This window comes from Trichogramma pretiosum, unplaced genomic scaffold, assembly GCF_000599845.2.
Source record: "Trichogramma pretiosum strain Unisexual culture from Peru unplaced genomic scaffold, Tpre_2.0 scaffold74, whole genome shotgun sequence".
NCBI lineage: Eukaryota > Metazoa > Arthropoda > Insecta > Hymenoptera > Trichogrammatidae > Trichogramma > Trichogramma pretiosum.
The window spans coordinates 167483-182826 of record NW_019641708.1 but is presented as its reverse complement, the minus strand read 5'-3'; the positions used below and the strand labels follow the sequence as shown (position 1 = coordinate 182826).

The following is a 15344-nucleotide window of genomic DNA, read 5'->3' as shown; positions in this document are numbered from 1 at the left end:
AAATGAAAACTTATAGAAGTTTTACTCAAAAACGAAGGACTTGAGAAAAAAGTGTATTTTTTAACTTTATTTTCTTCAATTTAAACCCCACTAACTTTTAGTTTAGGTATCGAGGACGCGATATTTGCACGATACCCCTAAGATTTCTAATGGTTTTCATTTGGAAATTCGAAAAATAAAAAAAATTTTTTTTTAAAAATCATGTTTTTTTGGGTAAAATCAAGTGTAACTTTTGAACTGATCATTTTTTCAAAAATCTGAGATCAGATTCTGAAAGGGCATCAAATTTTACATTAGAACTAGTTACTCGCATATTTTTTTGACCCCATTTACACCAAAAATACAGTGGCCGAATGAAGTATTGAAAAAACGTCCTCTTGGGACTTAATGGGTTAAGCGTGTGTACTGACGGCGATATACTTTATTATTAAACTCAACACATTTTAACACTAATATCTAAAAGATACGTAGGTGACGTAATTTTAAATGAGTTTCAAAAGTTTTATTTCGGATGTCTCCTTGGCATTATTTATTATCACAAACACGTTAATATTATCAATTTTTGAAGAAACGACTTTTTGAATCGACCATGAAGGTCTCCTAAGCGACGCTAGTGGTGCCATCTGGGTCTCGTGAGTCGCTGCGTTGACAATTGAAACGAAGGATCTTTTTTTGATCTTAGTTTTGGAACGCACTTTTGGGCATCGCACTGCTCCCTGGTCAGTCGCAGTTTTAAGATCGTTGCGGACACATCGTTCAAAAGTCAGTGAGCGTGACAAAAGTCCTAAGCGACTTGAGAAACATCTAAAATAAACATTTTTGAGATTTTTGAAAAGTATAAAATGTCAAACGTCAATAAAGCTACAGGCTATACGCTATTAGATCGAGAAAACTACGAATTTACGTGGAATATTGAAAATTTACAATTTTTACGACGTCACCCAGATGAATTTTTAGAATCACCGATATTTAGTACCAATCGTGATATAAAATTTTACTTTCGTTTGGTAAGTGAACTTCTATCAGGTGTTTTGTTAAGAAATATATATTTACACTGCATAAACTCAGTGAATGAATTGAAGTGTAACTATAAGATATCAGTTACTGGGACAACTAAACCAATCTCTTCTACAAGTGGTCTTATAATTATCGAAGCAAATAAAAATACCGCCATTGTATTGAGGGATTCTAATCAATCTCTCTTCTACAGTAATTCGGAGACTGTAACTGTTCGATGTGAATTACAATTATCGAGGGGAAATGTAACAACGATTCTAGACTCTAGATCAATAGTCAATGACACTAAGGCAACGATACCGAAACTGAAATTCGATTGGGTATTTCTTGATAAAAGTTTGAGTGATGTAAAGTTACAAACTACATGTGGAAAGGAAATCCCTGCGCATAGACTTATGCTAGCTGCTGCCAGTCCTGTATTCAAAGCCATGTTTAGCCACGATATGTTGGAAAACAAAAATCAATCGGTAAATATGACAGATATTGGTTATGAGACAGCAGTTGAGATGCTACGATTCATCTACACGGGTAGTGTCGAAAAAGAAGAAGTTTCTTTCATTATTGATCTTCTGGCGGCCGCTGACAAGTATCAACTCGAAGAGTTGCAAAGAAAGTGCGAAGAAATATTGAGCAGCAATTTGTCTACCAAAAACGTCATAGATATTCTGAAAGCTGCCGATAAATGTAGCATGAAACATTTGAAAAAAAATGCGATTGATTTTATGAAACTGCACATCCACCGATCTCCGGACTCCGACGATGTGGGCGACATGCTTCTCAGTATGGAACAATTTTTTTCGAAATAATTTTAAAACCGCTTGGTATAAATTTTCATGGTTCAATCGTTCTCTAATTATTTTTCATACTCATGTATTTGAAAAAATGATGTATCGTTTTTATGTTCAAAAATAAAATATTTACTTTACCATTTATTTTATTCATTTCAATATTCAATAGTGTATCACAAGTTATTATATTTATTACATAATACAGTCGACTCTATATCGATGTTATACGTGAATACACTTGTCCGATATATGCATCCGGTCGTTACTCGGCGGAAAGAGATGTACGGTCGGTAGAAACAAAGAGAGGGAGAATAAGCTGAGGATGAGACGAACAGTTTTGCACCATTTACTCATATATTTTTCACGAATCTCAATGCATATGATAAGAATACTCTTCCAAAAAAACAACAATGCAATATAGTTAAGGCATTAAAATTATCGCATGTCGCCCTCTACTGTTACGCACTCATGACTCATGGTTCAAGTCCTTTTTTCTCTTTGTCTCTCTCACCACAACGTGCCCTATCTTACTTCGAAACTAAACGCCTCCGAAAAAAAATAAATTCTTCCGTATGTAACCCGGCGCGACTGACAATATACGGATCATGAACTAATACGCGTGTAAAAAGAGTCGATGGCCGAGAAATCAAAATGTCTCTCGTCTGTCCCTACTCGTAACCGTCATAATATAGCTGGTAAAGTCGTAACTCGAGTCTTGCGAGTCGCCGCCGGCGCGGACATTCGATTCGAACAAAGGAATCCTTTCGATCATGAACGCATGCGAAGCGACTTACGAGTCTTGACTTCTGCAACGATCGGTGCAGAGGCAATAACTCTGTTGTTGGTCAGTCTGCGGATCGTCGTGGCCACATAATATCTACTGCTCAAAATATTGTGCGTGTGTGCTCAAAATCTTGAACGACTCGAGAAATAAATGAATCTTTTCAAAGTTTTTCTCGGAATGTGAACTGTCGGTCGTCTATTTAATGGACCTTTTTATATGAGTAAACGATTTATTCGTCCAAATTTTATGTCAATAATGATGGCACTCCGCAGAGGCAAATTTCTGGATTATTTTAAATACCCACTCAAGTACGAAGAAGCTTGGCGTTTAATTGGAAGCTGCGTTTCTCTGAAATTACCATTCAGATACTGCGCAAACTACACCAAAGTATCTAAGAACTACAGTGAAAATCAAACTTTCGAAGTGTGCTCAAAGCTGATGAATGTGTGGTTTCGAATCAACGGTGGTATGAGTGCTCGTTGCGAATTAAAATTCGACACGGAAAAGACGGAAAACTCGACGGAGTTCTGCGAGTCTCTCGATGCGAACAAAGGCTTGGGGCCGAAATTTAATTTCGACTGGATATTTCTCGACGAAGGTTTGAGCGACGTCAAGCTACTGACGGCGTCGGGAATGATGATGAAATAAGTGATGTGATTCTTGGTAAGGGACGATTCAACTTGAAAGCATAATATTATCAATGTGGTTCTGATTAAAATAAAAATTCAGTATGATCTAAATTTTCTTGACCCATTTTCCACATTATTTTACTTCATTATCCAATCATAAGTATATTATTTTCGTCTTGATAAAGATATGGGTAAGCATACAAACTCATGAACCATGTTCACACAGTTCTTAATTTGTACGTGATTTTCGTCGCGAGGACAACATGTTGGAGGGGGGCGCCATGCGTCGAGACTGATTTTTTTGAATCGACGGGGTACTTTCCGACTGTTCCGCTGAGTGACGTAAAGGACTGCCAGCAACGCTGCGTACTGCACATAGCACTACACACACATGCCACAAACACTCGATACCTTCTCAGTCGATTCTTCGAAACAAAAAAGATTCTTTTCATCATTTTTAGAACGCATTCGTAGTACGAGTCTCGACTTGTTCAGCTATATAGCAGTCGCAGTGAGCAGATCCACGTGACTACACATTGTCTATAACAATTAGTGCGTGACAAAAGGTCCCAACAACATAAAAAATAGTTCCACCTTTTCGAAATCTTCTTACAGTGTAAAATGTCAAGTGCCAGGAAAGTCACGTGCTACACACAAATCGATAAGCAAAATTACGAGTTGACGTGGGTTATAAGTGATTATACATTGGTTTTTAAGAGGACAAACAAATTAATATCGCCTGTATTCAATGCCGGTAAAGATGATAAAGAACAGTTTGCATTAGAATTAGAGAAATTTACGTACCCTGCATATGGTGTTCCTTGTGATGGTACAAGGCTACGAATACTTTGCGCAAAGGCCAGTAATACTATCTTGTTAAAATACAAGCTATCGGTTATTAAGGATGACATAATTGTTCACAGCATGGAAGATTTAAATATGATAAGTGAGAACGGTGTATTGCCCATTTTAGATATTTCCTCGAAAGTTTTGGAAAAGTTCATTTCATCCACAGATACTATCATTTTTCGCTGCGAATTATCAGTCCCCGAAGAATCACCTAACCATTTACTGAATCATGAATCTGCCAAAATAAATGAGGTTCCAAAACTAAAATTCGATCCAATGTTTCTTAGTGAAGATATGAGTGATGTGAAGCTGCGAACCACTTGTGGAAAAGAAATCCCAGCACATAAAGTAGTGCTCGCTGCTGCCAGTCCAGTATTTGATGCCATGTTCAGACATGATATGTTGGAAAAGAAAAGTCAATCAGTTAACATGACGGATATTAGTTATGAGACTGCAGTTGAGGTACTGCGTTACATCTACACGGGTAGCGTTGGAAAACAAGAATTTACTTTAGCAATTGATCTTTTAGCAGCCGCTGACAAGTATCAGCTTGAAGAATTGAAAAATCAGTGTGGACAAATAATAGGCTCCAAATTATCGACTGAAAATGCAGTTGACATTCTAAGAGTTGCTGACAAGTACAACGTTAAATGGCTGGAGAAAAAAGCAGTGAGTTTTATTAAATGGAATATCAGCGCACCTTCAGATTCTGATGATATGAAAAATATCATTTTGGGCATGGAAAAATTTTTTTCAAAATGATTTAAAGTCATTTCTTTTTCATGTATTCATTTATTTTACTTACATTTTCCTGTCAATGACTTTAACTTGAAAACATATTTCTTTTTCATGTATTTATTTATATTGCTTATATTTTCCTGTCAATGACTAACTTGAAAACGTAATGTTACTATTGCAATTCTAATCAAAATAAAAATTCAATATCATGAAATTTTATTTTATGCGTCTATCAAATTATTTAGTTTCATCACAACAACAAATCAAAACGTTTGACTCGACAAATCTGCAACAGACGCACACGCTCATATATACAAACGAGCAAAAGCTTAAAGCCTGCAAATATAATATACGAGATTTACCGCGACTAACTACTGCGCCGCGTATACATTATAAAGACGGCCAGCGGTGCGCCACTCGATGGTGTAGGTACGCCGTGTATATTATAAGTACGGTGCAGTCTTGTGGAATGCGGTCGCCGCCGCCACGGAAAAACAAGACGAGTCGGGGAAAAGCGACTGCATGGAGTACACACACACACACACACACACACACACACACACACACATATAATGGCCTCTCGGCCGAGAGAACCTTCAATCGGGTCTTGCGACATGTATGCAGCATATATGGGCGTACCTGGCTGTGTACCTCAAAGATGGATTATTTTTGTTATCGTATGGCTAGATATACTTGACAAGATGCACGGATACATAAGACACACATTGGTAAACCCTCGTGCGAATTCAATATGTTATCTCGAGGCACCAATAAAAAAGAGATCTTGAGCTACCCCTCGCACAATTTCCATGCCATGACCTGCCAGGGGATACAGTGTTTTATCTCACGCTTATAATACACGTGTATTCGTGGCTATTTCCTTTTAAAATTCGGAACTCATTCTCGAAACTCGATCTCGTTCTGTGATCGGCTCCTACATTACGGAATGGTCTTTACAAAATGAACGCGTTTTCGATAGTTCAGCGCCATTTTTCCATTTATTTAGTACGATTTATAATATTTTGTTATGAACACTCTTCCAAAAGTAACAACGCAGTAAAGGTGAATTAGAATGCATACGCAGCGATATGATACTCGTGCAACTGTCACTTTACGACGTGATCTTTTTCTGCTTTTTCGAAAAAAAAATTCTACGTAAATCTCGGAAAATGAGTTTAAACGTTTTTATTTATACTTTGATTTTAATATCTGATCTGGAAGAATTTATAATCACATTTCACAAACACATTAATATTATAAATTCTCAACGAAACGAATATTTAAATGGATGATGTATATTATTCGCTAAACGACGCTCACAGCGCCACGAGGTCTCGGGAGGATCGCACTCGCTACGCAGACGATTGTTTGTAACGATTAACGAAGGACCGAAGGATCTTTTTGATCTTAGTTTTAGAACGCATTTTTGGCAATACCTATAACTTGTGCAACGATCACTTATCAGTCGTTGTTTGTAGAGTGTTGTGGCCACATCGTTCAACGGTCTGTGCTCGTGACGATTACTTCCAAGCGACTTTAGAAACCACCAAAGTTAACCTTTCCGAGATTTTCCAAAAGTATAAAATGTCAAACGTCATTAAAGCTTCAGGCTACACAGTGATTGATGGAGAGAGTTATGAATTCACGTGGACAATTAAAAATTTCGATTTCACACGAGAAGATAAAAGGGACCCTTTGGAATCACCTAAATTCAGTGCCAAATATGGTGAACAATTTTATCTACAATTGGCCGATTCATCGTTTTCTGGAAGGTCTGGTACTTACAATTATGAAAAATTACTACTATTTTGCGAAAACATAAGAAAGCAGGTTATATCTTACTGCAAGATATCAGTTATCATTAATGAAAAACCACATGATTTAGTGCATTTCCCTATACGGACTGTTCTTGAACCAAGTACAAATCGGACCATTGAAATACTAAATAATGGATTGCCCGAGGGAATTGGTTCCTCTCCGAACGTTACAATTGTATGCCACCTACAATTGTCGAGGGGAAATGTAACATCATTTTTAGACCCCAAATTAATATCCAGTGGAATGAAAGAAGCAGTACAAAATTCACAATTCGACTGGCTGTTTCTCAATGAAAATTTAAGCGATCTTAAACTACAAAGTGCGTGTGGAAAGGAAATCCCAGCGCATAAAGTCATACTCGCTGTTGCAAGTCCCGTATTCAAAGCCATGTTCAGCCATAATATGTTGGAAAAGAAAAGCCAAATGGTAAGTATGACAGATATTAGTTATGAAGTTGCGGTTGAAATGGTGAGATACATCTACACGGGCAGTGTCGAAAATGACGAAATTCCCTTGATTATTGAACTTTTGGCGGCCGCCGACAAGTATGAACTCGAAAATTTGAAAAACGTGTGCGAAGAAATATTGAACAGCAATTTATCTACTGAGAATGCAATAGATATTTTAAAAGTTGCCGATAAGTACAACGCTAAATTCCTGGAAAAAAAAATAGTCAATTTTGTGAAATGCCATAGTAGCGAATCTTCAGACTCTGATGATATGAAAAATATCATTCTTGGTATGGAAAAATTCTTTTCAAAATGATTTTAAAACCGCTTTGTATACATTTTCATGTATTAATCGTTCCTTAATTATTTGTTATATTTTCTTGCATTTGAATAAACGATGTTATAATACTTATCATTAAAATAAAGTATGATTGTAATTCATTTTACCCGTTCACTTCAATATTCATTTTATTATCTAACGATACGCCACAAGTTAGTGTAATTACTATATATCCCTAGATATGTACGTTATGTATTCCGATCTATGCATTTGGGATTGGGCGCATCGGATCTTTTTTTCAAAACTACAGATCTCGTCCAATGAATCGCTCCTACATTAGGGAACTGTCTTTACAATATTATAGATAATGCAAACGAAGCCGGGTTTCCATAGTTCTGCGCCATTTTCCTATATATTTCGTACGATATATAATATTATATTATAAACATTCTTCTTCAAAAACAAAAACTTTATGTAGGTAAATGGGAATCCATAGTGTCGCGACTTGAAACTTGTGTCTCGTGCGACTGTCGGTGCTTTCACATTGAATTTATTTTTTACTTTTTAGAATAAAACTCGATGTTGATAATATTTCATGCTTTTGTGTTATAATGTACTATCAATAATGCCTTCTTCCAAATAAATCTGAAGAAACTAATATTTGAATCGATCGTGTAACTATAAGTTTTCGTTCAGCGACGCTCACAGCGCCACTAGGGTCTCGTGAGTCGCTGCGCCGACAATTGGAACGAAGAATCTTTTTGGCCTCACTTTTAGAACGCATTTATGGCGATACCTTTAACTTGTGCAAGCAACGTTCGATACAACATTACAGTCGTTGTTCGTAGAGTGTTGTGTCCGGATCGTTCAAAAGTCAGTGCGTGTGACAAAAGTGCGAAGCGACTTTAGAAACCACGAGAATAAATCTTTCTGAGATTTTACAAAAGTATAAAATGTCGAGCGTAAATAAAGTTACTGGGTATACGCTATTTGATGAAGAAAAATACGAATTCACTTGGAAAGTAGGAAGTTTACGATATTTCCCACGGGAACTAGGTGCAGATCTAACATCACCGATATTTAATACCAAAAGTGGTGTAAAATTTTATTTCAGATTGGTAAATGAAGTTCATAAACGTAGTGTTACTTTGTTGGTAAGAAATATATATTTACACTGCAAAAACCCAGTGAATCAATTAAAATGTGACTATAGGACATCAGTTACTGGAATAACTGGAGAGATCTTTCCTATAGGTGGTCTTGTAATTTTTAAAGCAAATAAAGAATCTACTGCTACATTGGTGTGTGATGATAATCAGGCTATCTACTGCAGTAGATCGGATACTGCAACTATTCGATGTGAATTACAATTATCGAGGGGAAATGTAACAACGATTCTAGACTCTAGATCAATAGTCAATGACACTAAGGTAACGATACCGAAACTGGAATTCGACTGGGTATTTCTTGATAAAAGTTTGAGTGATGTAAAGTTACAAACTGCATCTGGAAAGAATATCCCAGCGCATAGGGTCGTGCTCGCTGCTGCTAGTCCTGTGTTCAAAGCCATGTTCAGCCATGATATGTTGGAAAACAAAAGTCAATCGGTTAATATGACTGATATTAGTTATGAGACAGCAGTTGAGATGCTGCGATTCATCTACATTGGTAGTATCGAAAATGAAGAAGTTTCTTTCATTATTGATCTTCTAGTGGCCGCTGACAAATATCAACTCGAAGGGTTGCAAAGAAAGTGCGAAGAAATATTGAGCAGCAAATTATCTACTAAAAACGCCATAGATATTCTGAAAGCTGCCGATAAATGTAGAATGAAAAAATTGAAAGAGAACGCAATTGAATTTATGAAACTGCACATCCACCGATCTTCGGACTCCGACGATGTGGGCGACATGATTCTGAGTATGGAACGATTTTTTTCTTAAATGATCTTAAAACTGCTTTTTATATATTTTCATGGTTTAATCGTTATTTGATTATATTTTACTCTCTTGTATTTGAAAAAATGATGTATCGTTCTTATGATCAAAATAAAATATTGTAATTTATTTTACCATTCATTTTATTATTCATTTCATTGATATGTCACAAGTGTAATTATTTACTATATTCAGCCAATGATATATCGATGTTTTGCGTGGAGGTAATATTCCGATATATGCATCACGACGCTATTCTACGAAAAGAGATGGACGGACGGTAGAAACAAAGAGAGGGAGAACAAGCTGCTGATGAGACAAATAGTTTTGTACCATTTTTTCATATATTTTTAACAAATCATAATGCATATAAGAATACTCTTCCAAATAAACAACAATGCAATATAGTTAAAGCATTAAAATTATCGCATATCGCCCTCCACTGTCACGCACTCATGACTCATGGTTCAAGTCTTTTTTCTCTTTGTCTCTCTCACTGCAGCGTGGCTTATCTTATTTCGAAATTATATACACCTCCGAAACAAATAAATTCTTCCGTATGTAACCGTGTGCGGCTGCCAATATGCGGATAATGAACCAATGTGCGTGTAAAAAGAGTCGATGGCCGAGAAATCAAAATGTCTCTCGTCTGATTTTAGCGCTGACTTTTCAAATTATCCAGCGGCCCTGCTCGTAACAGTCGCAACTTGTAACTCGAGTCTTGCGAGTCGCCGCCGACACGGACATTCGATTCGAACAAAGGAATCCTTTCGATCATGAACGCATGCGAAGCGACTTACGAGTCTTGACTTCTGCAATGATCGGTGCAGAGGCAATAAGTCTGTTGTTGGTCAGTCTGCGGATCGTCGTGGCCACATAATATCTACTGCTCAAAATATTGTGCGTGCGTGCTCAAAATCTTGAACGACTCGAGAAATAAATGAATCTTTTCAAAGTTTTTCTCGGAATGTGAAGTGTCGTTCGTCCATTTAATAGACGATATAGCAATGTAGTGTGAAGGGCAACCTTTTTATATGAGTAATATTAGAAAAATTCTTGTCTACGTCGAAAAGTGAAGCAAACACGATTTATTCGTCCAAATTTTATGTCAATAATGATGGCACTCCGCAGATGCAAAGTTCTGGATTATTTCAAATACCCACTCAAGTACGAAGAAGCTTGGCGTTTAATTGGTAGCTGCGTTACTCTGAAATTACCATTCAGATACTGCGCAAACTACACCAAAGTATCTAAGAACTACAGTGAAAATCAGACTTTCGAAGTGTGCTCAAAGCTGATGAATGTGTGGTTTCGAATCAAGGGTGGTATGAGTGCTCGTTGCGAATTAAAATTCGACGCGGAAAAGACGGAAAACTCGACGGAGTTCTGCGAGTCTCTCGATGCGAACAAAGGCTTGGGGCCGAAATTTAATTTCGACTGGATATTTCTCGACGAAGGTTTGAGCGACGTCAAGCTACTGACGGCGTCGGGAAAGGAAATCCCAGCTCATAAAGTCGTGCTCGCTGCTGCGAGTCCCGTATTCAAAGCCATGTTCATCCGTCGCGATACACTGGAAAACAAATGCCAATCGGTCGATGTCGTGGATGTCAGTCACGTAGCCGCTGTCGAGATGCTGCGTTACATCTACCGAGGCAGCGTCGAGACTCGAGAATTTACCGCGACCGCAGAGCTGTTGGCGGCCGCCGACAAGTATCAGCTCGAAGAATTGAGAAATAAATGCGAGAACGTATTGTGCGAGAATTTAACTGCTGAAAATGCTATCGAGGCGCTTCAAATTGCCGATGCGTACAACGCGAAACATTTGAAAAAGGAAGCAGTCGATTTTATCAAACGTAATGTAAACGAATTATTGGATCACGATGAGATAAGTGATATGATTCTTGGTAAGACACGATTCATTTTGAAAGAGTAATATTACTATTGTAATTCTGATTAAAATAAAAATTCAGCATAATCTAAATTTTTTATACCCATTTTCCACGTTATTTTTACCCATTCATGACATTATTTTACTTCATTTTATGCAATCATAAGTATACCATCTTTGACTTGACGAAGTTAGGGGCAAGTGTAAACTCTTAAATCGGGTTTTCGAACAGAGAACTATAAGAACGTGAATAATTATCAACATCTTTCTCATTGTTTACACACAAGGATTATATGTTGTGGGGGTAGGGATATCGATGGGACAGTTTTTGAATTCTCCGCTAAGCGACTCTTCTAATGGGCAATTCGGGAGGCGAAATTCGCGACAGTTGGCCGTCGTCGTGTACGTTGATAAATAGTGCTGCGTAGCCTAAACACTCGATATCAATATTCGTATTTAATTGATTTTAAGAAATAAAACGATCCTTTCATTTTTCGAACGCATGTAACAGTCGTAGTGATCATACATTGCCTAATAATTGCTGCAATTTCTTCTTTTGTGGCTCCGATTGTAAGCGAACAGTGCGTGTGATAACAGATCGAGACTCAAGTGTAAAATGTCAAGTGCCAATAAAATCACGGCCTATACGCAAGCCGATAAAGAAGATTGTGTTTTTACGTGGATAATAAATGATTATACATTGGTTTGCCAAGAGGCAAATGATCAACAAATAATATCGCCTACATTCAATGTCGGTCAAGATGATCAAAAACAGTTTGCCTTAATGATAACTGAAAGTGATGACGTTGAAACTGATGACGTTGAAATTGATAACGAAGAGGGCAGCGTTGGCATAAAGTTAGAATTGGCTTGCATAAAGGCCACGGAATCTTTACCTTTATCTGTGAAGCTGTCAATTATTAAGGATGACATAACTGCCTATATTTCGGTAGCTTCTGAAATTTTAGACGAGAATGAGTATTTGACCATTTTCGAGATTACCAATCGCGATATGCACAAGTTCATTTCGTCCACCGGCACCGTAATTTTTCGCTGCGAATTATCAGTCTCCGTGGGACCACTAAAAAACATAATAAACTACGAATCCGTCAAAACTAATTGCGAGGTATTCAAACTGAAATTCGACCGATTATTTCTCAGTGACGATTTGAGCGACGTGAAGCTGCGAACCGACTGTGGAAAGGAAATCCCAGCTCATAAAGTCGTGCTCGCTGTTGCCAGTCCTGTATTCGATGCCATGTTCAGCCACGACATGTTGGAAAAGAAAAGCAAATCGGTCGACATGACGGATGTCAGTTACGAGACTGCAGTTGAGATGCTGCGATACATCTACACTGGTAGCGTTGAAAAACAAGAATCATCTTTGGCAATGGATGTTTTGGCAGCCGCTGACAAATATCAACTTGAAGAATTGAAAAGTGAGTGCGAACAAATGATAGGCTCCAATTTATCGACTGAAAATGCAGTAGACATTCTAAGAGTTGCTGATAAGCATAATGCAAAATATTTGCGCAAAAAAGCTGCCGATTTCATAAAATTCCAGATTATCAGACCTTTGAATTCCGATGATATAAGTAGCATAATTCTCGGAATGGCGCAAGTTCTGCCGAAATAATTCATAAAGTTGTATATTTTTTCATGTACTAATTTGACTGATATTTTTCTGTTAATGACTTTAACTTGAAAACGTAATGTTACTATTGCATTTCTAATCAAAATAAAAATTCAATATCATGAAATTTCCTTTATGCGTCTATCAAATTATTTAATTTCATCACAATAATAAATCAAAACGCTTGACCCGACGATTCTGCATATACAAACGAGCAAGAGCTTGAAGCCTGCAAATATAAGTAATATGCGAGATTTACCGCGACTAACTACTGCGCCGCGTATACATTATAAAGACGGCCACTCGATGGTGTACGCCGTGTATATTATAAGTACGGTGCAGTCTCGTGGAATGCGGTCGCCGCCACGGAAAAACAAGACGAGTCGGGGAAAAGCGACTGCACGGAGTATACACACACACACACACACACACATATAATGGCCTCTCGGCCGAGAGAACCTTCTCCGTAACGCGCAATCTCTTCTCGCCGCGAGACGGAGATTTTCCATATGGTGAATTGAATTTTACGTTCGTTGAGTGCACGGGAGAGAGAGAGAGAGAGAGTACGCGCGGAAATTCTGAGAGATTCGTTTATACAGGGCGTGAGGCGATTGAATTTTAATCTCCGCGGCCTTACAAGTAGCAATAAAAAAAATGACTAATAACAATATAAGCTAGACGAGTTTTTTTCCAGCTATCGTGAAAAACATACGTGACATAAGGAGCATATTATCGAGCATGTGTCAGAGTCGAGTCGCTGTATGAATGGTATACCGACTATGCACACCTACTCACGCGCCAATACGCGGGTTTTTAAATTTTGACGCGGCTCGGCGATTTTGACATTTTTTTCGAGTGTCGAATGTATATCGCGCGTGCGGCTAATTATCGCCGATTAGAGAGGCTTTCGGCGCGGATCGGAAGATAATAATATACGAACGATGGTTATCCGAGATCGATGATGTAGCCGCGCGATTTCGTTTAAAATACCTCGTTTATTTAATTTCCGTAGTAGGTCGAAAAATTAATCATCGGACGCGCATTAGAAACGAGTAAAGAAGGCGGCGTTAAAAAGTAGTTTGACGCGGGGAAATAAATAAAAATGGTTTTCTAAGTTAAGGCTTGCGCTTATAAATAGATTCATTAATATGTATATTTATATAACATTATGTCGGCTTTCAACATATACAACACACATAGCTCGTGTATATTAAACGAGCGATTGAAATTCCATTGAGAACTATGGCAAGTGTCGGAGAGTATTTTTATTCTCGATATAGAAAATTGAAGTCGAATCTCGGCTGAAAATGTTTAGATGCGGATACAGTGACCCACACACACACACCCCCACACGTGTTCTTTATAACCACGCGCGACATATGTAAATATCCGTGTCGCACGGTCAAAAAAGAAGAGAAAAATCGATAATTCGTTCAAAATCGGACTGTACGACAAAAGATGCATTGTATACAAACGTGTGAGAACGAGTACAAAGCACACAGTCGCGCTTTAAAGTCGCAATTGCGCATTATAACCGTTTTCGGCGCAGTAAAAAAATTGAAAATCGACCAGTTCGATAAAACTCGTCAATCGTAATATAGCGAATACAATCAGGTCAGCAGCAGCATCAGTGCCGAACTGTATTCACCTATATATACAAGTGTCGCGTACATAACGTGACTACACGTAATAATATACGTATTATATCACACACCGAACAATTGTTCTCTCTATATAGCGATAAGAGATTTTAAGCCACCGAAATTGCGATGTTATCGATGCGCGGAATCGTGACGAATATACTATTTTACATACGCCGACTCACCTTAACGAAGCTCGGCGAGCCTCGAGCTCGAGGCGTCAATTATTGGATTATATTGCTGCTGCTCTTGGATGCAAAAGGAACAATCATGCGGCGTTACGATGTTTTAACGCAAAATACCATAATTACGTAAGTAGTTGAATGGAGATTCTGCGACAGCTTGAACGCGACACACAAGTACGCACACTCACATGCACACGCACGAGATGGTCTATATATTTTATAACGGTAAATAATAAGTTGCACTCTATATTATATATGTCATGTACGGTCGCGAGTAAATGCACTCGATATTCGGAGTAAAAATATTCTTTCGGCCGCAAAGGATCAACCGCTACTGACCACCACTGCGAGAGACCATATTATATATCACATCCTTCTCATATACGGGCGAGCGGCGCACTTATCGAACGGGACACATGCAGCAGCGGCGAGAGAATTTAAGCGGTATACAACGTGTGCCGTGTGCCTCGCGAAGCCGGCGATCGTCGAGGAACGACTGACGATTCGCTCCTCGCCGTTTGCCCGTCGTTGTCTCGGCGCGGCGCACAGCAGCGAGTATTAACATTAGTATAGAGTTGCCACTGCCTCCAGTACATATATACTTGTGTATATAGGTATATTAATAAGAATCGGTTGAGCTCCGTATAAATATGTACTCCGACCCACGGTTTTCCGTGCATAATATGTATATGTGTAACGTAAGACAGTG

The 15344-nt window shown here is 38.2% G+C and overlaps 2 protein-coding genes across 4 annotated transcripts in view; one reads left to right on the top strand and one right to left on the bottom strand.

The window, feature by feature from the left end:
• Positions 1–15344, bottom strand: part of LOC106659634 (phosphatidylcholine:ceramide cholinephosphotransferase 2-like) — a 34138-nt gene that overhangs the window by 15157 nt on the left and 3637 nt on the right. The window contains exon 1 of one of the 3 annotated variants that reach the window (XM_014382287.2): positions 14636–15084. The exons of the other annotated variants lie outside the window; for them this stretch is intronic. The gene's annotated coding sequence lies outside the window, so the exon portion shown is untranslated. Of the gene's footprint in view, positions 1–14635; positions 15085–15344 lie in introns of those variants that run through there. 3 annotated transcript variants of the gene reach the window in all.
• Positions 11535–12937, top strand: LOC106659635 (speckle-type POZ protein-like). Its single transcript, XM_014382291.2, has one exon. It carries the CDS (start codon positions 11794–11796, stop codon positions 12811–12813), a length of 1020 nt encoding a protein of 339 aa, XP_014237777.1. The 5' UTR covers positions 11535–11793; the 3' UTR covers positions 12814–12937.